We start from the raw sequence: 25,146 nt of genomic DNA, 5'->3' as shown, positions 1-25,146 counted from the left end.
TTGTTGTTTAGCCTTGTCGCTTGTTTATTTGAAAATTAAAACTTTAATGCGAGACTAAGTTAAAAATGTGATCGGAAAAACTAATTTATCGTTTTTCGTATTAATGCACTATTAATCATCAGTGAAACAGGTATGGTTTCAAAAGAGGAAATAATAATACCGTGTGAGAAGCAAATACATTACTTCTTCATCGTCTTACTTTATAACAAGAATGAGCATACGAAACGTGAAGCGTGCGAAGAATAAACGCGAACTAAAAATGAGAATTTCTTGCTTTTCTTAGAAAAGGAATATTTCAAGTTTTCACAACTCGATCACAATCAATTTCTTACGTACACGTGTTCAGAGAAGTCTACACAGGTCGAAATGCCGTCCAACTCGCTCCACACTTCCACCTACAAGTGAGGTAGCAGTAGTGGGAGATAGCCCGAGCGGTTGGTGTGCGACGGGGTGGTGGGGACTAGAGACCCTGTAACCAGAGACTGGCCATAAGGGTTCGTCAAATTCCCACGAGTGAGAGAGAAACATAAGTTATCTCAATCTTTTACGTTTCTACAATGGCAGAAGAGTGAGATTTATTGATTGCTCAAGTAAAAGGAATGTCGATCTAAAGTCGACATTTTCAGGAAGTTGAAAGTCGCCTTTCGGTAAAGCAAAAAATCGACTAAAAAATATTTTTTCGTCTTAACGAAAGACATCAAAATCTTTTCGTCATCTTCTTTCTTATTTTTTCGACAAAGTGCAAAAATAGGTAAAAAGTATCATTTTTGGCCAATCTTTCTGGTCAATATGCCGAATCGATATATGGCGAATTGACGTCTCACTTTCCGCGTGTAGTGCGATTGTCGCTACATGCACGCTCCTTGCTTGTTCGTGAATTATCAATGTCTTCCTGATAGACGACAATCGTATCTAGACATGAGACAAGTTTTATTTTTTGCGCGGCTACCGAATTAATTGATTTAATCTGTCGATTAATACAAGTTAATTAAGGAAACCTGTCAAATTTGTCAAAAATATAAAAGCACAATTAAAAAATGTAATATATACTCTGGTTTATTGTCTGTTTTTTATTAAGACATATGCTCATTATAATTATTATTTAAGTTTAATTGGAGCATTTCAAAGACTTAATCGATATAATTTTATTATTTCTTAATTGTATACGAATTCTTATTCTCTACATTTATTTTAATATTCTTTTATATATAATTTTGTCATTTTTTATTTAAAATTAATTTATTATATGAAATAAAATTGTATTAAGTATATAGTATATTATATAGAATAGGAAAAGAATTTGAATCTTATTTAAAAATTGCCGCTTTAATTCAATTGGCCAATAAATCAATATGTCTCCTATTTGGCCCAACGCGCTCATTGGTTATTAGAGATGGATGCGCAAGAGCACACCTTGTTTTCCTTCCACCATGCCCTCCTGTGTCTCTTTACTCTTTGGAGACGCCACTGGGTGGATTTCACGGAGTTCCATTTGAAACGTGAGCACTGAGCGGTTGAGCACGTTTGGCACGTTCGTTTGAGTCATTTTTAGACATTCTTACAGTCTGATGTTTTTTCTATTCCATCTGAAACAGAGATTCGTTTTCAGTTTTATACGACACGAGATTAGATTGATCGACAGTACGCGCGTCCATTAACCAAGAAGGGGTCTTGGACTGTCTCGTTGTCGAGGTTGTGAGACCGAACGCCTCGTCCCCTGTTAGAAAACAAGCGCGAAAATGAGCAATTCAACTATTTCGGATCAGTCGCTGATGGACAAGTCGATGCGGAGTGTCTTCGGTGAGTAATTTAACGTACGAGCTGCGCGGCTGCCGCCTGTCATATCAGTCACATTAATGTCGCTGTTCCACAGTCGGGAACATTCCGTACGAGGCCACGGAGGAGAATCTGAAGGATATCTTCAGCGAGGTTGGGCCGGTGCTGTCCTTCAAGTGAGTCCGTAATTTCCGTTGCTCGTCTTACTTGATCGCATCGAACGATTTAAAAGCGATTTCCCTCAAGCTTTCCGGCGTGTCTCTAGCATCCAACACAAGCTCTGTAAATTTTAAAACAATGGCCCGAGTAAACAACTTGAGTCCGTCGACGTCGAATTATCACCTGGGACAGCGATTTTCAAATGTGTCGCGGCTTTGACCACTTTTCTCTTAGAATCTAATGATATTGAATTTTTTGAGGTGCCGCAGAATTTTAGTAGTTAGTTCGCATGCCATGAGATGAAAAAGGTTGTAAATCGCTGGTCCAGAATGTTTTGTAAACTTCTCGTATGAAGTTCTCTAACATACTATTCATTTATATTTTTTATTGTACCTGCAAGTTTTTTCCTTCTCACAATTGCTCCGATTTTTCCATTGTGTGGAAGCGACAGTGATACATAATTATTGCAGATTGGTATTTGACCGCGAGACAGGCAAGCCCAAGGGATATGGCTTCTGCGAGTACAAAGATCAGGAGACAGCTCTGAGCGCTATGAGAAACCTGAATGGATACGAGATCGGTGGACGAACGTTGCGCGTGGACAATGCCTGCACGGAGAAAAGTCGCATGGAGATGCAGAGTCTCCTGCAGGGCCAGAACACAGAGAACCCTTACGGGGAGGCCGTGCAGTCGGACAAGGCACCGGAGGCGATAAGCAAAGCCGTGGCGTCCCTCCCGCCGGAGCAGATGTTCGAGCTGATGAAGCAGATGAAGCTCTGCGTGCAGAACAATCCGCACGAGGCGCGTCAGATGCTGCTGCAGAATCCCCAGCTGGCGTATGCGCTGCTCCAGGCACAGGTGGTCATGAGGATAGTCGATCCGCACACGGCTGTCAGTATGCTGCACAAGGCCAATCCAATTCCCAGCGTGCTGTCGCCATCGGAGAAACCGATCCCGCAGGTGCAGCCGCGAATCGAGGAGCCGTGGGCGCCGCGACCCCCGCCGCCCGTTGTCAACGCCCCAGCGCCCATTTTCGCGGGTACGACGATAGTTTACCTTGTCGCGACGTTGATTGAGAATCAATCGGCAATTGTTAGTCTAGTGAAGAATCGCGTTGAAATCTTGAGAAATGTATTCATTAATTTTCCGTAAAGTTGGCCCATTCGGACTCGAAAATTAATGACTAACAAATTACTACAGCTTTGTCATATAAACCGCAAAGTCTCGATCATCTGCCGGCTGGAGATTCTAAATTCAATCCGTGAAAACAGGTCAGGATGTGGATCTTCGACTGGACAGGCAGTTAGATCCGCGTGTAGCCAGGTTGGATCAAGATTTAAGAGGATCGCCCCAGACGCAGCCTACGCCAGTCAGCGCGCCGTCAGTGATACCAGCCACCGTCGATCCGAGGGCGGCAAATGCGTTTAATATCGCGGACAAGTAAGTTTGCCTCGCGTCGATCGAGATAGGCACCAAGAGGCTGCGTAATTCAAAGAGCTCTTTTTTACAGCATTCTTCCTGTGGAAGGAATCGAGAGGTCTCATATGCATATATACGTCTTAAATAAATGTCATTGTTATCTTTCTTTCACTAAATCGACATTACTTTCAGCTTCTACCGCGATCCGAGAGCTGACAGATTCAGCAGAGACTCGAGAGATCTCAGGGAGTCCAGGATGCCCATCGATCCTAGGATCACCAAATCTAATCGTACGTTTCTATTTTTTCTTTTTACGCATGCGATTATATTATATGAGAGAGAGGAGGGAGAGAGAGGGAGAGATTGGCTTAATTACGTGTCTAAGTTTAACAAGTATTGAATGCTAAATGTAGCATCAGAAAAATGCGATTTGCATTTGAAAAATAATTATCGAATCGAATACGTGAATCTGCTGACGACAATAATTCCACGTATATGATAAACTGCGTTATGTCCGAAAAAGAAATCGGCGCGTAGAACTAATGTGGTAAGAAACGGTATATAGATTCACGATTTTCAGAAAGATTTAAGATTTGCAAGTTGAACTACCTACATCTTGCCTCGTAACCCACACTGGCGGTTTCTCATATATTGTTTAGTTTTAGATAGGGGTCTTACTTGAAAGTTTATTATTAACAAGAATTGTTTTTCGACGAGTTATTATTTAGACTTTAATTTTTGAAACTTCCAGCGACTCCTGTTGCACCGCCGATTGTTCCGAGACCGGTTGCTGCACCGACTGTGCCAGCGTCAGGTACATCAGGTATAACGAGCAACACAACCAGCTCCTCTGCCGCTGCGCTTTCGCAGTCCGCGAGTTCCGCGACTACGAGACTAGTGGGAATGTCTCCAGCGGGAAATATTCCTAGTGGCGCGTCCGATCAGGAAAAGGTATGTGTCGCAGTGATATTTCCATTGACAAAGCTCGGTTCAGCTTGCCTTTATTGTATATATATATACATATATATATATAAACATATATTTGAAATTTTCTTTCTTTTGAGACTAAAGGTTTTGTAAAGAAAATTGTGTCATCACAGTCGCTTGATTCACGCTTCTATAAAATAAAATATAGGAACGAAAACACACAGGGCGGATTCACAGTCCGATCTTATATTCATTGTCTTCAGTACGCTTTAGAGATTCTGATCATTTCACTGGTTAGATCAAGTCTACTCACGATCAATTTCAAAACGATATTGAATAGAAAATTAGACTATGAATACCGTCTCTAAATTACGTGTATATAGTCGTCAGCACAGAGGTTGCGACACTTTTTTTAAATGAATTTACGAACGCGCAATAAAATTCAGGATGCGAATTACTGTCGGCGCTCATGCGCGGTGAGTTGATCATGATGCTGTCAAATTTGTGTATACAATGTGTAACATAAATTTATACGCCGTGGCAAATCCATAATAAATAAACATGATCATTCAGTTGATTCGTGTCAACTCGCTGTCGGATCAGATCTTTCGCAAGAGGCAAACCGGCTAAAGATCTGATCTGACAGAGTTGCCGGTCTTGACACGAATCAACTGAATGATCATGTTTATCTATTATGGATTTGCTGCGGCATATAAATTTATGTTACACATTGTATACACAAATTTGACAGCATCATGATCACTCGCCGCGCATGAGCGCGGACAGTGATTCGCATCCTGAATTTTATTAGCCGCGTTCAGCAGACACAACTGTTGAGTGAGCGCTCAATATGATTGGTTAACTTTTAGATTCAGCCAATCATGATAAGTAATCATTGAGCGCTCGCTCAACAGTTGTGCCTGCTGAACGCGGCCATTGCGCGTTTGTAAACTCATTAAAGAAAAGTGTCGCAACCTCTGTGCTGACGACTGTACAAAACTTGTAACAAATTTAATTGAATATGTCAGTGTATTAAATCAGAGCGCGATCATAAACAAAATCACACGGAAAAAAAGTATATCTTAAGGAGCTACGGCTATTTTCTAAGTAAATTTTCTTTTTGCAGGCGGCTTTGATAATGCAGGTACTGCAGTTGTCAGATGAACAAATTGCAATGCTTCCACCAGAGCAAAGGCAAAGCATCTTAGTGCTAAAGGAACAGATTGCAAAAAGTACACAACGTTAATGTGAACTGTTTAAACGTTACTGAACCTAATGCAATATTAAGGTGTACGAGCCGTAGCGTTTCTACAAAATAACATTTTATAAGAACACTTAATTCCTAGTATATAATCCTTATTTGTAGAAAAAATAAAATATTCAGTTGTAATATCTCGACTTATATGTATACTTAAACTATATCATAAATGCGATGTAAAACTTGAAGTCACAAATAGCTGCTGCTGATCTTCAATCCTCCTTGGGTTTCTTAAACTGGTATAAACCTTCTTCTATTAAGTGAGCATAAAAAAGCTCTGTACACGTTTTATCCTTGTATATTTCCACAACCAGATTATTTCCATTGTTAATCTCCTGTAATGATAGTTAATGTTTTCAAGTGACTTTTAAATAAATGAATTCTAAATAAGCTTACCTTAATTCGAGCCACAACTGCTTCATTATATATTTCACTTAATTTCGATGCTAATAAATTCAAGTCCTTGGAGACGAAATTTAACCCCCAAAGTGTGCACTTGATAGCCATGGCGGGCAATTTCAACCATTCCTCTTTTGGCACGTGTAAATTATGGCTACTAGAACTTTTTTTTATTATTATACTAATGATACGATCCATTGTACAATTTAAATAATGAAAAATCGATAATATCTTACTTGGATAAGTCCAACATTCTATTCTCATGATTACCATAATCTACGTAATACAGTGAAATCTTCATGTATTGACTATTTGGAATTTTCTCGCTATTTTTAATGACGCATCTATACCACATGTCATCAACAAACTTCGTAATGCATGGAGTATCTAAGAAAAATTATAAAATAAATATTGACGATAATTGAACATAGAACATTGCACGTGTCGCGTATCAATAAAATCATGCTATTCATCAATAACATCTTCGATATTGCTTACTCTTCGCAAAAGATGTGATTAACGGTTGGTGAAAAGTCTCTGTTTGTAGCTCGGACATTATGGACATGTATTGCAGATAATACATGTGAAACTCCTGAAAGAAAAATATAAATTTGACTGGCGTTCTTTATGTCAGATATATTTAATAATAAATTTGCGTATGCCCACCTTAGAGAACATCTCATTGTCGTTTTCTGCCAACTGTGTGAATAAGGTGATGGGATCTTTGTTGCAACATAATATTAATTCAATGTATTTCGTCTCCTGCGGAATTATCAACTGTTTGTATGTGAGAAAACTGTCTTCTTCGTCCGATTGTAATTGCGGCGTTGAACAGATCAGATGCTTATTCAAAACATTGATGTCTATCGAGGATATACTTTCGGTATCGGATGTCAGCTTGGCTTCCGGTTTAGCAAACAACTCTGTCTCCTCCGCTAAATTGCCGCTGATCATATCGTTAAATGTAACATTCTCGTTCAATGTAACATTCTCGTTCAATGTAACATCCTCATTCAATGTGACATCCTGTATGTTTGTTTCCGATGAAGATTTCTTGGAAGTATCAGTTATGCATAGTTGTTCGGAGTCGCTTATCGCTCCTTCAACGACAACATCTCTAGTAGTGTCCAAGGATTTCACATCTTCGTCCCCGCTATTGTCCGAATTATTCCATTCCTTACGCTCGATCTTAACATTCATATCCATGTGATTTATAAGATATGACAGAAAGTCGTTCTTCCACGGGTGCAATAATGTTATCGATACCTGAGCGATAGCAAACATGACGGTTAATGCATGCATAACATTATTGCAATGGATTACAATAAAGTAATCGTTATCGAAAGTTAATTAAAGGCTGTAAATTAGGGTTTCGTTTATACTCGTAAATTACTACTGACGTAAATGCAACTTACGATTAAATATGTAGGTTGGCGCTGCAAAACGGTCACTTTACATGTTCGATCAACTAGAAGCGCGTGTATGCGGTCTAAATCGTGCAATATCCAGCCCGAGGATGCCTGTTGTGCAAACACGAGGAGAGATTTAGAAAAAGTCATTGCAAACGAAACACGGAATTGTATTATACAATAAAATTAATATTGCTAAAGGAAATCCTGTTACCGGTTTTAATCCGCTGACGACGCATTTCGTGCACTGGAGAGGAATATGTCCTAGTCTAACGTCATCTGTTACGTCATCTATCTCGCAGTCTTCCACATTGCCGTAGTCGACAAATTCCACCTGGATACAGAGCGCACGATCAGAAAAGCGACAGTACGAAAATAATAGTTGAAAATAATCAATTTGTTATCCCGTACCTGCACTGTTTTTTCTGAAGTTGAGGTAATTCTACCCCTGTACCACTTTCCGTTGCAATGATATTTAGCAATACATATTTCTCCCACCTTCCACTTTTTCTCTTTGTTAATTTTAACTTTCTTATAATGAGTTTGCAATTCGGTCTCTATATAATTGAGTATATTGGCACCTAACGAAAGCAATACGATAGAGCTTGAGCATAATTTTCGAATGAATGTATCGTATAAATATTTCGAATATATTATATACCCCAACAATATAAATGATACAGGCACAGATATATATGTAGATATAAATCAATGTGAAATTCTATGCAGGATTCCATTAGAAAGGAACTCTATGTAAATTACTGTACAATCAAGGCAACGTACTGTGCTTTTTAGAATGCAAGTACACGGCGCATTTGTTATCCACGTATGACGGTATAGCGTGAAATACTTCCTCCGTTATTTCAACCGGCGGTAACCACTCTGAGAACGTCTCTACGTGCTCGCGATTTGTCGAATCGCAAACCTCGTCTTTGGTCTTTAAACCTGAAGCATTTGAAGCGCCTGTAGTGGAATTGCAATCCGACTGATTACTATGTTGTGACACCAACGTATCATCCATTTCATTCTCGTGCGTCAGTTTGTTAATCCACTTCACATTTTCTTCGGACGGCACGAACAAACAACTGCTCTCCAACTGCTGCTTAAATTCCGCAGCGAGAATCGAGTCTGCTTTTGCAAAGTAACTGTCGATTTGGATTAAAAATCATGATTCGAATGTCGCATACAAATTAAGTTTCTTTTCATATATAAATTGCATATAGAGTTCATTTAATTTCTTCTTACTTTTTAATAGGTAAGGCGACGCCCTTTTCCACCAGCATTCGATTGATAGAATTGATCTCTATTACGGCCGGTGCCAATGGTCCTGGTATCTTCAACTGCCTTACCCAAAGCTCGACAGGTATCACGTTGTTGCAAAATTCTTCCTGAACCTTAACATAAGTAATACGCGCAATTTACACTTAATCCAACCTTACCGTATTCGGCAACTGCAATTAACACTATTTCTCCAACAACTTTTATCAAGTAATCTCTAAACACATTTCGAACAATAACAATAATCAGAGTGTAACTCTTCCGCTTGTATGTTGTGAATACAAATATTAATTATTATTAGAGGCCATAATAACGAGCATTAGTGGATGTTTGTTCAGAAAGATATCACCATTTATTTTTATCGGCAGTGGATTGTTAGGCAAACTTTTACGGAATCGGCTATGTCCATGCTGTGAAGATCTACAGCACCCGTGTTTTCCAGCACATTCTTCGTCTGTTGGCGAGAATATGTTTTTCCTAATCTATGAAATCGTTTGGTTTTTCGATGCAGCGCAACATATCACCTTTGGTTCTCTCATAGGTTGGCTTTAGACTATGAAGGCTATAGGTCCTTAGGAAAAACATATTCTCGCCAACAAACGAAGAATGTGCTGGAAAACACGGGTGCTGTAGATCTTCACAGCATGGACATAGCCGATTCCGTAAAAGTTGGCCTATCAATCCATTGCCGATATAGGTATGTAAAATGCTCTGCGTGTAAGCGACCGATATATAAGCGGGTAATGTACTGAAGAAGGCTTAGTATAGCCGAAACGTTTACCACAATTTAACAATAAATGGTGACATCTTTCTGAACAAACATCCACTAATGCTCGTTATTATGGCCTCTAATAATAATTAACATTTTAAACAGTCTATAATTTTTGTCGAATTCATATGACAGAATTTTATTTATCTTATATGCTAAATAAAGAACGAAGGGCGATTCGGGGAATATACATGTATAAGAGGTATATATTAAAATACATACGTGAAAATACGTGGTACATAAGATCACAAGTGGAATTTAAAATGAGCTTTTACGAATCATAATCCTCTCCCCCCAAATTCATGAATTAGCGTAAACGAAAAAAACAGAGAAGTTTCTCACCGGCTTAGTGATGTAAAATTTGCAGTTTGCATTGTCTCGTACAATCTCGCACAGCGTTGTGCAGGATAATGACGGCCACGTGGATGATCCGCCGCACGGCAAAATACCGGCCAGCTTCACCTTGAAGCAGTGCGTCATTTCCTTGGCGAATTTCGAATGGAGGACTTGTATGTCCTTCATCAATACTGTCTCCTCGATACCCATGTCGTAGAAATAGACCAGCGCCTCTGTCGGGGACTTAATCTTCAATATCATTGCGCGGAAGTAGGACTTGTCCTTTGCGGAATACACGGTGCACACTGCGCCTTCGCTCCAATTATCGTGTGGCTCGGAGACGTAGCTGTTGTAGAAGTTTTGCATCGCTGACATCATTTTCGTGTTCGATATTTCATTTTCCGTCTGCGCGACGTAAATAATGTCCGGCGTCTCCACCCGTTGAATACGCACTTCCACCTTGAACGGATCTTTAGGCGTCTCGTCCCTCTCCGATTTATCATTCTTCATTGACGTATCATTCGATGAAATGCACAAGTCTTTGACAGTCTTATCGGATTTCTCCACTGGAGAAGTACATTTAACAGGTGCTAATTTTCTTTTTGGTCTGTTCTTAAATTTGCTACATTAGAGGAAAGAAAGAACAATAATCATGAGGAATCGAACAATCGTACACCAAATAAAAATTGTTTGTATAAAAAATTTTATACGACGTCAGCGCTCACCTAAATGACTTGCAATCGTATAACGTAAAATCGTTAACAATGCCCGCGAGTTTTAAATGACGGCTGACGTTGATATTATCGCTGAAAACACATGCCATGTACTTGTCCTCTTGTTTTATTCGAGGATCCACCAGGATACATTTTGCATTATTGAAAAGTTTCAGCAAAGCTGAAAGAACTTCAGGTTTCCAGCTTCCATCAGGTTCAGACATTATGTACAACAATGCTACCCTTATGGCCTAGAAGAGAGAAAACGATAAGCCTGGGTGATTCTCCATATAGAAGAGGGATTGACTTACTTGTGCCTTAAATACGGTGTATTCATACGGAATCGCTCGTAACATGTCGCTATCTAGACACAAGGTACAACCCCAGTCAACGAAAAATACTCGAACTTGATTTTCATTTATTATTTCAATAATCTCGCCGCGATGCCACAGTTCGTCTTCCAACTGTGCGGCGCACGGTAAACCTGGTAAATTTAAATTCTTAAGTTAAACCTTTTCTAAGGAAAGTACCTGAAGACTAACTATTTATAGATATTGCAATTATAACAGTTATAACGAACACTATCGAAGTTTCTTTTCAGTACTACGAATTTTTTACGAATTCTGTGTAACCTTTTCAATTTCAAAGTTATTAAATAATTAGTGGTACAGCCTATTCAAATCAATTTTTAAAATTATTCTATGGCGTGTAACAAGTGTTAATATAAAATTCACAGCTGTCTAATTAGTATCGTCGACTAGCTCTAAAATAATCTCGCCAATCAAGAAATATTTGTAAATAAAAACCGACCTTTCTGTGGTGTCTCAATTACTCTTGCTGAAGTCTCTGTTTTGAAATACTTATTAAATTCATTCCTAAATTTCAAAAACGCATTTGTTTGCGTAACCTGTGAAGATTTACAAAAATATATAACAAGAACATAAACTTTAGATTTCTTTTCTGTCTCTCTAACGAGATTACGGTAATATAAATATTGTAATGATATGATATTGTAATTGCTGTACCTTTAAAACATAAATTTTGTCCGGTGAATCAATCCAGCCAATGTTAACTGTCGTCATCTTATTTAACGAAAGTTCTTCTTTATTATAAACGTTCATTTTCAACGTTTGCTTCTTCTACAAGAGAATGAGAGCGTTTTGCATGTGGCAAAATAAAAAAATAATTATCGTGATTTGATAGAACAGTATTAGGCGTTTTTCTATGAAAACTTCGAGAAGAAGATTGACCAAAATAACCGAATATTGGCAACTTGTCTGCAGGGATGTACGTACCGGGCTTTTAATGTCTAAACGCGCGTAATCCATAATTTTCATAGCGGTACACATCGACTGCGGACCCATGTTACCGTTCGGGAAAATGCAGAGATCGACGTACTGGATGTCAGGAGTGGACTTGATGACAGACATCGTACAATTGCTGTAACATAGAACATTTTTTTTCTATCAAACGGTTAACGCAGGCGCTCACTTTCTTCGAGTGCGCACGGGAGTAAGAATCATAGGATCGGCTAATCGGCTTACCTTTCTTTGATCAGCTTTAAGAAGTCGCTCGTACTCGCCTTCGTCCAGAAAAGATTTTTGGGCACCACGCCGTGTAAGCCGCACCGAATCGCTTGCGGTGGCACTTTTCGCAGATCCTCACTGACCTCTCGAATCCTCGTGGTCGCTATGTTAAACTCCTCGAAGCCGTAGTCTATGTACGTCACATTGTACAATGTTACGCCGTCGGTTGTTTTTGTCCCGTTCACCTGTCCTCGATACCACGCGTTGCTCTTCCGTTGTTTGACGATACATATGTCACCTGTAAAATAGAACGAACGCGATAAAACTGCGGTCGCCGAGCAACGTCGCGAGCGATCGTACCTTGTTTAAAATTCGTATCGGATGCATTCGGGTCGTTCTGCTCCTGGTCGTTTCCGTATGCCGTTAGGTCTTCCTGCAATTGCGGGAACTCCGTGGCTAGTTTTCGGACGAAGAACAATGACGGATTGACAACGTGTGTCACCTCCACTCTGCACTCGGAAACGCCTTTAAAGAGGAAGGGACCTATTAGATTGGCAATTAAACATAGACATAAGAAAATTAACTTACTTCTCTGCCCGTTATCTCTCATCTTGGTGGTTGTCGTTGATGGTTCATCATTTAATTGTACTGCCGGTAGTACATTACTTGGCTTTACCGCCAGTGGCATTGATGGCACTTCGTCAAAGACCACTGTTAATACCACTTCATAATTATTTAACTGCGCATTTTCGGATCTCTCGCAAATCACAAATCATTATTATATGAATTGAAAAAACACATAATGAAAAGAAGAGGATGAGATTTTATGGAAATACTTTATCAAAGAGTTGACTTGTGGTTTGTTAGAAAAGATTGTAGAATACGCGAAAATTCGAAGAAATCGCGATAAAATCAGTGCTCTCACATGAACGTAGTTTCTTCGATAGAGGCGATTGTATGTAATTCTTCGGTAGCTCGTCTGTTCGCACGAGATTGTAGGGCGACATTGATGTCACTTCGAGTGAACAATGATCTTCAATGGCTGCGACGACATTGTTGTCGATGGTAAATCTGTTAAAGAAACGTTCTGTTGCACCAGCGAGCAAAGTTATTCGGATAGCGAGAAAACCACTCGCTCGCGCTTCGTGCGATCGTAGGCGACGGATAGTTTTGCAATAATAATCTATGCTTTGAACATGGACTTCAATATTGATAAAGAAACGTCTTCAATAACGTTTGAATCGTCAACTCGGCAAAGCACGAGTTGACAGGAGGAACTTAACAATCTGCGCGAGTCAGCAAATATTTTGCACGTCTTGACAGCCCCTTTAATTAGATCGTAACTTTTCGTTACTCACGTTGCATTTTGCTGCTGGCCCTCGTCCTTGTACATCAGATGACAAGGGAGATCTATCATCTCCTTCAGGATGTTGATCGCGTTCCGTATGTCCACCTTGTGGAAAATTTGTCTCGCGCAGGAGGCTATCTGCAGACAAATGTTATCAGATTCAACTTGAGCCGCTGTACAAAAAGATGTCGAATTTAATTGAACATTACGTCTGCTACTCCGTCAATTATCTGATTATTCCATCTATCAAATTCTTTTGTACACTCTTCATTAATTCCAGAAAGTTAAAGTGAATCAAATAGAGTCGACGGATCCTATATAAAAAAAAGGCGTGTTAAGTCGAAAGTCTCAAAGTATTGCTATCGCTTTTCCGAGATGCTGATTGGCTGTCTCGCTTGTGCGACACGACATGCTTCAGTCGTGTTATTTGCAGCTGCCGAACCATGCGAATTTTTAGAGAGAGCAAATGGCGCGCGCTTGTGTTGTCTAGTTATATAAAAAAAAATAGAATCTGAAGCGTTTACAGGATGATCAGAACGTTGAGGTGAACGTTTGAAGCAAGTGGCGGATGAATTTCTAGCGTCCGTGATAATTTTTTACTTCTGGGAAACGTACCTGCAATGTCAGTTTCAATCTTTCCTCCTGCGTTCGAAGCTGCAAGTCGAGGTTCTCTAAATTATTCTTCAGGCAGTTACTTTGCTCGTGCAGCTGGCTCATCAATTTTGCTTCCATATTTTGGAGAACCCCGTGCAGATACGCGAAATGTCCGGCGATTGAGGCTTCGATGGTTTCACTGTTTTCCAGCTTGTACGTGTTGGACGCAAGCGCTGACTTTACTTTCTGAAAGAATATCACGTATACGACTCGTTAATCTCCATTACATCGTGATTTGTCTGACAATAAGATAAATGTACGAACGAAATTTACATTACGATCTAATCAAGAAATTTTTTAAATGAAGAAAAAGACGTGAATATCGAAGTGTAAGGTAATACAACAAAGGACTAACAAATCAAATGAATCAACTAATTAAATAAATATAAAAAAGAAGAATGCAACAGGTTTTCGGTATCAAATGTATAAAGTAACGAGATATAGATCTTCGATTTAGGGGGTGAGTGACGGAGCTCGGAAATATACGCGAGATGTGAGAAGAGATCGGCAAAATGTATGCATGTCCATTTGCGCAAATGGCTCGATATGGAAAAATATTATTCCGCGAGCTCGTCGAAATCGCGAAAGAGCCTGGCGCTCGCGGGGATACTTTCGTCGCGAGTTTCGATCCAAGTTTACGAGAAAAATTCGTCGCGTGTTGCTTCAGTAAACTCTCAGGCTGCCGTTTCGTTCTCGCGGAAGTAATCGTCGGAATCAATAAAGTGTACAGCATTATGTGTGCATTTACCGTTTCGTCGCTCGTCCTCGCGGGGTTCCCTTCGCAATCGCGCAAAACTCTACGCTGCTAATCAGCGACTTCTACAACGCACGATGCGTCGGAATTCTCACGATTTTCCTTTACAGCGCAACGGCCGTGCAAGTCTCCCGCATATAGAGAACCTATTATTGATGTCGATTGCGGAGAATAAATAAATGTGGAATTTGTTGTTTATTGCGATGAATATTCCCAGATGCCTCGGTGGTCGAATCGGTTGAGACGCCCGTCTAGTGAGAGGGAGGACCTCCTGGCAGAGGTAATATTTTTCGCAATAAATTTAAGATACAAAGGTAAGAACCAGTATTGCTGGCCGAAACGTCGTGTATTAATGGAGGTGTGTACTAATGGAGGTAATATTTTGCGCAATAAATTTAAGGTACAAAGATAAGGACCAGTATTACTGGCCGAAATGTCGTGTATTAATTGAGAAATATACTGTGCCAGTTATTGTCGACAACTCTGGAATTTTGTGTTTTATTCACTGGCGATCCACCTTCCTGACGATTAAGATACAAAATATTTAGACACTAACACCCTGTCGCGGCTCTATTCCTTAATTCAACTTTGTGTTTATCACATTTCATAGGAATTTTATTAATTTGTTAATACTGAATTTATTAATTTTCATCGGACAGAGTCTTATGCCTAATGACGACTTAAACGCGTCGTGAAACAAAAATTATTAGGCAAAGCCTTGTCGCATTCGGCGAACGCGAGGACGAGCTCGACATCGCGTGAAGGCAGAAGGTCGGCTCGCGTCGGTCTCTCGCCTCGAGGAGGATTCCACCGGCGAGGTGGAGAAAGAGAGAAAGAGAGACCGGGCTCCTCTCTCGTCGGAGCGGAGAGATCGGAACGGCTGGGAGAGGCCCCTGTACAAGTGGGCCGCGTTGCGAGGCTAATACCACTTGGCCACCACGAGCCTTTCCTCAGTCTTTCACGTCCCGAACGACCGGTCGCACACCCAACCGCAAGACAGTCGCGTAGTTCCGTTCGCCGGCGCGAGTACACCTCGCGTCCTCCGTGCCTTCTCCGCGCCGCGCGAGGTCGAGTCGACACGACGATGCGTCCGCGATCGTAGGGCTGTCCCTTGGTGCCGAACGCGGAGGCGCAGGAGTCGCGAGGAGTAAGAGGGTAGAAGCGGACGAGCGGAGGTGAAGAGGGATATTTTATATAATATGAGGCTCCTCTGCGTGGCGATTGCCATCGCGAGTGTAGCGTTCCTCTCGACAATCGTCTCAGGTGAGTCTCTCTCGTCTCGCTCGAACGTTCGGGTCGCGCTCTCGAGGCTCCGCGAAAAGATAAAAGGGAACGCGAGAGTCCGAGGGTGGCGAGCGACTTCTCTTGGTTGCTCTTCAAGCTTTATCTGTCTCTCTTTCTCTCTCTCGCGCGCACCTGACATTTTTTTCTTTCTTTCTTTTTAATTCTTCTAGTTGCCCATCTCTCGGGCTCACCCTGTGAGCTCACTCACGTGCGGATCAGCGCGCGTGCGTAGCTCCCTTGAGCGTGGAATTGTTACGGAGTGAACGGACGCCGAAGACGCTCGCGAAGGCCATCGGTCTCTCTCTCTCTCTCCCTGCGTTCTCTAATTAAACGCGCGTAAACCGCAGACCGATTCACAGACGATGCGTTTTCATCGGATGATGAACTTAATTTGCCCCCAACCCACCGTTCCCCGTTCGAGCAAACCGCGCCGATACCCGCTTCCTTCGAGACCACCCTTTGACTATTTGCGCAGCATAATTAACGCTCCGCACCGCGAAGACGCTAAAGGGAGTTCCCGCCGGCCGATTTATTAGGTTAAACAAGATCGCGCCGCCGACCTGTTTAAGAACGAGTCGGCGCTCGAGTTACACAGATCGCGACGGTGCCCGGGGACGGGTCTTTTTACCGCCGGTGCGTTTCTTCCTCATCTGTCCATAAACGATTATCTCCTTTTATAGTCAACTATGAAAAACTGGTAACACTTAACTCCTCAACACTTACTTCAGAAGTGAGCAAAACCAGCCAGTTAGTCATTATAAGAATACCATTTTTTATAGCTGTTATATTCTCAACTAATTTATATAATAAGTAAATCCGTCGCCCCTTATAATAATAAAATGATAAAATAACTTGCCCGAGTCGAATATCTTGGCCACGGTTTAGTCTCGTGTAATTTTTTAATTGGGAGCAATGAGGACGAACCAAGGTCTTCGTGCCGGAGAAAATACGAGGGTGAGTCAAAAATTATCCGCACTTTTCGTTCTACAATTACACAAAAATAGGGGTTCAATATGTACGTCATTTTTCAACATAGTCTCCTCCCTGGGCAATGCACTTGGTTCAGCGGTTCACAAGCGTATTGGTTCCAAAGAAGAAGGTGTATTTCTTCCAAGAAGAAAGTCACTTTTGCACCGCTTCCTGCAAGCCCAGATCTTGCTCCCTCCGACTTTCATCTGTTTCGGCCGCTCAAGGATGCTTCGCGAGGTCGTCAAATTTCTACAGACGTAGACGTGCAGGAAGCGGTGCAAAAATGGCTTTGCGACCAACCGAAAACCTTCTCGGAAGGTATACGCAAGCTTGTGCACCGCTGGACCAAGTACATTGCCAAGGGAGGAGACTATGTTGAAAAATGACGTACATATTGAACCCCTATTTTTGTGTAAATAAATTGTAGAACGAAAAATGCGGATAAATTTTTACTCACCGTCGTATATTGAATTTTTGACCTCAGATAGACCTGAAGAGACTCGCTGTTTCCCTTTCAGCGGCTAAGAGGCCGATGCGAGTGTAATCAACAGAGATTCGATAGATCCTCGTCGGCCAAAGAAATTTCAAAGAAGTTGAAATATTTCATTACGTTCTCTGGGCCTCAAACAGGAGTTTCAAACCGACCCCGAGGTCCAAATGAAGACAGAATAGAATACTTGAGGCCCACTTCGGTCCCGTCAAAGTCAATCCCTCTTCGAGTCTAAACCGATGTCATTTCAAGTAGCGACACGTTCCAATCATTTTGCGCGCAAGACTCCAAATTGAAAAGGATTCTCTGCGGCTGCATCTCGGTTTATCATTTCGAGAGGCTCGTATTAAATCGTCCTGTTAATCATCCCACTTTCCAACGCGGCCAAGTTCAATGCGGGAATAAATCGGAAAGGCGCCGGTCGCAGCGGCGTTGACTCGTCCCGAGGGATATCGCGATAATCGATGATAAACGGGGGAGATTCAATCGTCGACGACGCGAGCCAGAAGTTCTCGAGCCGCACACGAGAGCAACGCCGGCCACGATCTCCTCGCTTTTATTTCCGTCGTTCGCGACGGAAATGTCCGTGGGCATCGCGGTGCCCTCCTCCCCCTCCCCATGCCATCCCTCGATCTATCTATTTATTTATCTACGTGTTCCCGAGTATAATGGACAATAAAACGTTTCATGCGCTAAAAAGCAATAACCGCACGCAGACGCGCGTGTCGCAAAAAAATCGGCTGGTTAGCGAAGGCAATGCGTGGTTTTACGCTCTTTCCCTCTGTCCCCGCGTCTCGCGCTGTTTATTTTTATCATCCCTTGGGCACGACATCGATCGAACGACCGACGCAAAAGGATAGCAAAAGGGGGAAAAAATGGGGGAGGGAAGAGCCGCGCGCGGAGACTAAGACCGGGGGAACACGTCAACGGGGCCGGGGGAGAATGGAAGTAACACGGCGGGTTTTTTCTGAAAACAAACCCCCACCGGACATCGTCTCAATTACCGCTCGAACATCCCTCTCAAAAGGCGGAATTCTAGAGGAGGAATTCTCTCCCTCCGAGCTGCGCGAGCCGAGGTCGCGGATCCGCTTGTACGACAAAACCTGCACGACGACGACGACGACGACGACGACGAGTCCCGATATCCCGGGGAAAAGTCGGGATCGAAATGGGGAGGAAATTAATGGCAGGGCGACAGCCGTCACCTCTTTCGTTCGGCTCGAGCGAAATTCTCGTTCAAAGTCCCCCGCCCAGTCGACCGATAGAAGAAAGTAACAATTACAATTGTTAACGCTACGATATTTACGTCGGGAATAGAGACTCGCCGGTCGTGCTTCGACATTACACATCGGATAGTATTTATTTTGCCGCCGTTCACGGGTCCCGCACGCGGCAGCTCCTGCGGAAAAACCGGGGGGAGATCCGTCCCGCGATTGATTCGAAAGGCGTACCACCTCGAGCTGTTTACTCGGACAATCTAGATAGAGGAGAAACACCGCTCAAGGATCCCCCGGTCTCTCAACCTCGTTCGCTTCAAGGATGATTAGAGTAGATTCATCTCCGTGCATTCGCGTGCGCGACGGCGGAGGGGGATGATAATTAATCAAATCGAAAAAGAAACGTGCTGGACTGTTTTCGACCGTCATCGACCACTTCCGCCCGCCTCTATAAATCTTACGGGATGACGGCCGCAATCCGCAATCTCACCTCCAGCCTGACTGGTCAAATGAAACCCGCGCGCCCCGAATGTCGGCGTTTGAAAGCGCGCGCGACGCAACGCGGAACGCAATGGCTGCGTTCAGCGGAAAAAGCTACGCTGCAACAGTTGGAAAATTCGTGAAATTCATTGGAGTATGCGCTTGGATTCTGCCGCCATTAAAACCATACGCCAATCGGATTCAAGATTTGGACTGAACCGCGGCCAATGTCTCTGCGGTGCGCGCGACAAGGAACGTCCCAATCTGTCCGGTTTGCCCGGCAAAAACGCGGACCGGATAAGACTCCATAGATGCGGCAATGCGAGTCGACCAATCAGAAGCTTGCCGCAAGCTTCCTGCGTTGAAAGTTAAATCTTTTGATTCGTTGCCGCACGCGTTGCCGCAGTTCGACTTGTTTATGGAGTCTTAGCTTAACCCTTTGAAGCATGGTGGTTAAACCACCTCAATTTCTTTACTTTTGGTCGGGTTTTTTTTTTGCATTTTTTGGGTATCTTAGCAATAAAACAACATAAAAAAAGTTGAGTAGTCTTGAATCTTTATTGTAAAAGTTTTATAAATAAACAAATATGAAAAACAGCAATTTTTTCGGAAAAATTCATTATTGACCAAGTATTTTAAAATCATTCCTTGAGAACTTGGTACAAAGGGGCCGGTTTTCAGGGTCGCTGGATGCGAATCTGATGTCAGATTTTCAAAATTCAAAATGGCCGATCCAAAATGGCGGATACAAAGTACGTGAATTTTTTAAGTTCTCAAGTTTTTCCGCATTTTCGTTTGATTACGGTATTCAAGAACTCGTCACGTCCGCGTCGTTAGCCCTGGGTAGTGCCAAGAATGAGCAAATTCTAAGGAATGATCAAATTTCAATTTTGCATCCGCCATTTCGCGCGTGCTATTTTTTATAGCTCCATAAGAATTTACAACTGAAATTTAGATTCCGTGGCTTCTAATAATATCTAAATAATGTTTCTTATCGTGGTTGAATTACAGTTGAATGATGTTGTTTGTTAAGTTTTGAATTCCGCCACTTTGAATTATGAAAATCTGATAGCGGTTTCGTAATCAGCGACCCCAGAAACCCCTGTATACAAAGTTTCACGAGAAACGGTTCAATAGAAAAATGTATGCTTCAAATGGTTAACTCCGCGCGGTTAAACGCCCGCAGGGGCAGAGAAGGGCCGATCGTACGTTTGCAGAGAAACACATCCGCGATTATGCGATTCGTGTTACTTCCTTTGTACCCTTCGCGATAATAACGCCCACGTGGTACGCGATTGCGCCGGACCGGTTGGAACTTCTGCGAAACGATCCAAGATCCGCGGAGTCGCGAGAGCTCTTCCTATATTTGTCTTCCTATATTCCCTGCTAAGCTCGCGATTATTTAACTCGTATGCTTCCGCAGAGGGAAAAAAGGGCTTGCTAAAACAGCAAATATTTAGCTGTAAGCAAATTTCGTTATATTATGCGAACAAAGCGAGCGAATTTGCTACGGCCAACTTTATTTGCTGAATAGTTTTGTTAGATCCGCAAATTGTTTTGCCCCAGTAATAAATTGACTCAATCTCCTCAAGTCTCTAATTGTGCTTATTCTAGTGACGTCTATCAGCGACAATTTTGTACTAGTAAAACTCGTTTGCCACGGATAGATCGAGGGGTAAACCGCTGATCAAAATCATACACCAATGTCTATTAGTGCCCAGTGGGCATCACTTTATCTTATTATCTTGTTTTATCTTTTTACTGATGCAGTTCGCTCACATATTACTGCTTTCAATCTTAATACCTCCGACTCTTATTGGTTAACTTATTTATGTATTAATCGTTTAAAAAACGTCTGTATTTGTACCGTTAGATCACTTGAAAAGGACCACAAGCCATGGTCGAAACGTTGTGAGTTTTGACCATAAAAATTGCCAGACATGGTCAAGTTACAATCATTAAAGTCTTCTTATTTTACCTTGTTTTATCGTATTTTATCTCTATAATGCCCCAGCAAGGCCTGATGCCTAAACTAATGCCCAAAAAATGCAAAGCAATGCCCAGTAATGCCGCAAATCTGTACACGACAATGTCCGCAGCGGGATAGATCGTTGGACTCGACGGCAAATTATTAATTAGTTGATACCTTGTCGACAAACTCGTTCGATAAAATTTGCCTATTTTTCCAGCGAAGTAGATCGCGGTGTGACATCAAGCGAACGTCGCGGGGAAGATTTGTTCTCGCTCTCACATTAAATGTACGGTAGTAGCGACACGCTTTTGCCACGACAGCCAGATTATCTGTCTTCCGTGTGGGATGCGCGGGGCCCCGTTTTCCAAGTTACAAAGTCACTCGGCTGTTTATTACAAATCTGCCGCCGCAATAACGCACCTCGTGCGAGATTCGCATAGTGAAAACGTAATGTCTTCCGCCGCGTGCGAAATGCCCGCCGACGATAATGAATAGGCGCGTGACGCGCAGGAATAATGTGTCGCTCGGCGAATACGCGCGTCAAACTTTGACGATGTCGCTCGTCCGGGAAGAAGAGGATTTTCCGGCGAACGCGACCGGGAAACCGTCCCTCGTAAAAATATCGCGTGACCGTCGGGCGTTCGGCCGCGATCTCGCGGCGGAATCCGAGGCTGAGACGCAGATTTTTCCCCAAGTCTCGGTGAGTCAGCGCGGCGCGGTGATCGCGACGATCAATTACGTTTCGACATCGCGACGGCGACAATAAGGCGCGCGGGGCCTCGTAATCCGGGCATGTAAACGCGCGTGTACTAATTACGACTTGCGGCCCGGCTCGCTCGCTCGCTCGCTTGCGCCACGCTCGCTCCGCTCGCGAGATCGTGCATGACAATCGAGCCGCGGGGAAACCCGCACAGTCGTGAGCCGGGTTATGAATTAAGTTCCCTCCCCCGTGCGTTTCAGGTGGGAAAAGACGAAGGCGCCTCGCGAGAGCTCTCTATTCCCGAGTCCACGTATAAAATGTCTCACTGGAGTTCTCTATCTCCCGTGTCCACGAGCGCAGCATCCCCCGTGGCACATTGGCGCGTTCATAATATAAATGTACGTCAACTGACAGTCCCCGAGTCGAAATTTTGGCCCTAATGTGTTGAACCTTCAATTCCATTATTCATGTATAGTAGGACCTAAGGCCTGGTTGCACCAACGTCGCTTAATTTTAACTTTAGCTTAATTCGCTCGTTGTCTCTTTCTAAGGGAAACAGAGAGAGAGAGAGACGAAGGGTGAATTAAGCTACAGTTAACGTTACGTGACGTTGGTGCAACCGGGCCTTAGACAGCGAAACTCGAACTGCAACTACAAAATTTACCCCTACTTTAAAACTGATAGTGTCGGAAATTTCTGCTTTTGCCAATTTACCATTAAAGTAGGTTTTTTTTAAGTAGGGGCTAAAGTACATTTTTAGAATTAAGGATTCAAGGAAAAAGTAAAAAAACATAATGTCATTAAAGCAGGCTATCGCTGGTCTCTGTAGGTGTATAGATCAGTTAAGTAGATGTAGATTATCCTTAAGTGTCAAAATAGTACCAAAATTTCGACTCGTGTCTTCACGCTTTTCTGCTTATTTCAGCGGAAGTCTCCCCGTGGAGAATTGGGACGTTTAGCCCCGTAGGTAGAAGTTCCAATTTTCTTCAATTATTCCTTTCCTCATTGGAGAGTTCCATACACGTCTCAATGAGGAGACTCCCCTAGTCGAATAGTTGGTCCCGGAATTATTCTATTATGTCTTCATTTGGACCTCGAAGTTTTACACTCCAGATTGAGACCCAGAAGAGTAAACAAATTGTGTAAACATCATTTTAACCCTCAACGGGAACGTAATAAAGTATTTCACCCTCTTTGAAACCTGTTAAGCCGAGGAGGGTCTATCGAACCTCTGTTGATTACACTCGCATTGGCCTCTTTACCGCTAAAAGGGAAATAGCGACTCTCTTCAGGTTTATCTGAAGTCAAAAATGCAATATATTTTCTCCGACACAAAGACTTTGGTTCAACCTCATTGCTCCAATTAAAAAATTATACGAGGCTAAACCGAGGCCAAAATATTCGACTCGAGTCCTCGGAGCATTCTTAGATACTCAACTACGTGAGAAAATGTTCAAACTGTGGAAAAAGGGGAGATACCTAAACTGACCGATTGAAAGGGCAGGTCCTCACGGGGTATACAGGGAAGATGGTCGCGTGGAGAGGAAAATGTAGCTACCGTAGCTGAAAACTGCACGTGGCCACGGAATTTCAATTGCAATGTATGGACGGCTTTAGCTGTGGTAGCTAAATATTTTGCTACTGTGCCTATTGTATGAGGTGCGACACCGAACTGTTTGCTGTGGTTCACAAATTTATAGCTATGGCAGCGAGATTATGTTTTGAGCAAACCGGGATTAGCTACGGCAGCGACATAAATAGTTAGCAAAAGTGTGAAGGTCTCCATGTTTAACGAGCCTATTCCCAACAACGCTCTCTAAATGTTCATTCAAAACGGGGCCTTCCGCTAACTATCCACGGAAAGATTTCCGCCGGGGATGCTTCTCTCTCGTCATATGTGCTTCCGGGTAAAAGAAGAAAAACAAGGAGAAGAAGGAAACCTCGGAATCTCAAGTCCATTCCGCGACGAGACACGCGGCGAGGAGAGCCTGATTGAAAAGCGGCGCACGGACCTCTCGCACGAAACGCGCAGGAAACAAACGTGAAACTAACGAGGGGAGAGTATCGCTTCCCGCCCCCGCCCCGCGCGCGAATGTCATTACAGTAATACGGTAATGGCGTTATTAACGGAACGATAAAAAGAATGCGCTCCAATTATATCTGGCGGGATCTCCGTCCGTCCGCCGGCGCTGCCAAAGAGAAATCTATTTCCATTACAGTCCTACCGCGCATACATATTTCATCTCTTCGCGGCGAGTCTTTGAGAGCGGTGTATACGCACGCACACACACACACGCACACACATGCACACACACACACACGCACACACACATATATACAAATATATATATACAAAAACGATCGATGACGCCGTTGCAAATATTATTTTATGGGCGTCGACCGGGCGCGCGCAATCGCGAGCGGCTCTCCGCGAGGTGTCGATTCGAGAGATCGATGCCGGGGCTCGTGATTGCTGTCGAAATCAGTTAGAGAAGTTATTCATTTTCGCGCCGCCGCCGCCGCCGCCGCCGCCGCCGCCGCCGCCATCGCCGCCGCGCCGCGCGCCTAATAAACATATTCACGACGACTTGCCTGGCATCATTTGTGATTATGAATAAAGCGACCCGGTCGCGCGATGCGTATTATTCATGGTAATTATTAGCAATAATTAATCTGTAATCATAATAGATAACACCCCGCGGCGGCCATTACTGCCGGCGTATGGCCAATTCGGAATTTATAATCGCCGACTTTTTCTTCGGGGGCGACACGCGCGCACTCGCGTCACGCCTTCTCCGCCGGCGGCGGTGGATCGATTAATTGAAATCGGTGGTCGGTGCGTCGAGACGACGACGACGACGACGACGACGACGATCCTGGGGAGGTAGGGCGGGTCGAAGACGGTGAATTTCGAAACGTCCCACCGCGAAGATTAGCGTCGCGCTCAAAGAAGTAATCTACGCCCCCGTTGTTTGTAATCCGGCGGTTTTGTTCGGCCGGAGAGAGGCGCGACTCGCTTAAATCCTGGCTTATACGTACACGGAGAGAGAGCCGGGGCGCCTCTCTAAAGACGAGATCGGCGCGAGCAACAATTTACGGGCGCGGAATGAGCGGAGAGTCGGTTAAAAACCGCTCTTATCGCTAAATTGCACGGTAACCGGCGGAGATCCCGTAGACGTTCTCCGACGGCAACGGGGGGGGGGGGGTGGGGGCACCGGGGGGAAAAAGACAGAGCGATCGAGCTGCGGATTAAAATTGCATCGACGTCACTGTCGCTACCGCGCGAGCTTCGTTAGAGAACGGCTCGTG

General features: G+C 43.2%; 3 protein-coding genes across 6 annotated transcripts in view; 2 read left to right on the top strand and 1 right to left on the bottom strand.

The window, feature by feature from the left end:
* Positions 1–1,421: 1,421 nt before the first annotated feature.
* Positions 1,422–5,538, top strand: LOC105564775 (cleavage stimulation factor subunit 2). 4 transcript variants are annotated; one of them, XM_012017423.1, is made up of 9 exons: positions 1,422–1,499; positions 1,610–1,800; positions 1,874–1,952; positions 2,406–2,974; positions 3,207–3,375; positions 3,446–3,472; positions 3,547–3,644; positions 4,106–4,305; positions 5,408–5,538. In XM_012017423.1, the coding sequence occupies exons 2-9, from the start codon at positions 1,740–1,742 to the stop codon at positions 5,525–5,527; spliced, it is 1,323 nt and encodes a 440-aa protein (XP_011872813.1). In that variant the 5' UTR covers positions 1,422–1,499; positions 1,610–1,739; the 3' UTR covers positions 5,528–5,538. The 4 variants fall into 4 exon arrangements, with proteins under 4 accessions (XP_011872813.1, XP_011872812.1, XP_011872811.1 ...); XM_012017422.1 differs by having other exon boundaries at positions 1,437–1,531; XM_012017421.1 differs by having other exon boundaries at positions 1,439–1,800.
* Positions 5,539–5,733: 195 nt separating this feature from the next.
* Positions 5,734–14,704, bottom strand: LOC105564887 (RING finger protein 17-like). The gene is made up of 23 exons (XM_012017649.1): positions 14,582–14,704; positions 13,933–14,157; positions 13,328–13,455; positions 12,895–13,040; positions 12,558–12,680; positions 12,330–12,512; positions 11,988–12,267; positions 11,739–11,883; positions 11,469–11,582; positions 11,254–11,350; positions 10,755–10,927; positions 10,456–10,694; positions 9,737–10,352; positions 8,593–8,741; positions 8,131–8,492; positions 7,759–7,928; positions 7,562–7,681; positions 7,354–7,458; positions 6,605–7,204; positions 6,437–6,530; positions 6,175–6,325; positions 5,936–6,101; positions 5,734–5,874 (listed from the first exon to the last, which is right to left on the bottom strand). Exons 1-23 carry the CDS (start codon positions 14,702–14,704, stop codon positions 5,752–5,754), a joined length of 4,632 nt encoding a protein of 1,543 aa, XP_011873039.1. The 3' UTR covers positions 5,734–5,751.
* Positions 14,705–15,715: 1,011 nt separating this feature from the next.
* Positions 15,716–25,146, top strand: part of LOC105564774 — a 53,675-nt gene continuing 44,244 nt past the window's right edge. Inside the window, exon 1 of the mRNA XM_012017420.1 lies at positions 15,716–15,988. Coding sequence (XP_011872810.1) covers positions 15,925–15,988 — 64 coding nt within the window. The 5' untranslated portion in view covers positions 15,716–15,924. The remainder of the gene's footprint in view (positions 15,989–25,146) is intronic.

Source organism: Vollenhovia emeryi, unplaced genomic scaffold, assembly GCF_000949405.1.
Source record: "Vollenhovia emeryi isolate VEMERY1.0 unplaced genomic scaffold, V.emery_V1.0 DF939159.1, whole genome shotgun sequence".
Classification (NCBI taxonomy): domain Eukaryota; kingdom Metazoa; phylum Arthropoda; class Insecta; order Hymenoptera; family Formicidae; genus Vollenhovia; species Vollenhovia emeryi.
Note: the sequence above shows the minus strand (reverse complement) of the source record. Positions and strands in the feature narration are given on the sequence as shown.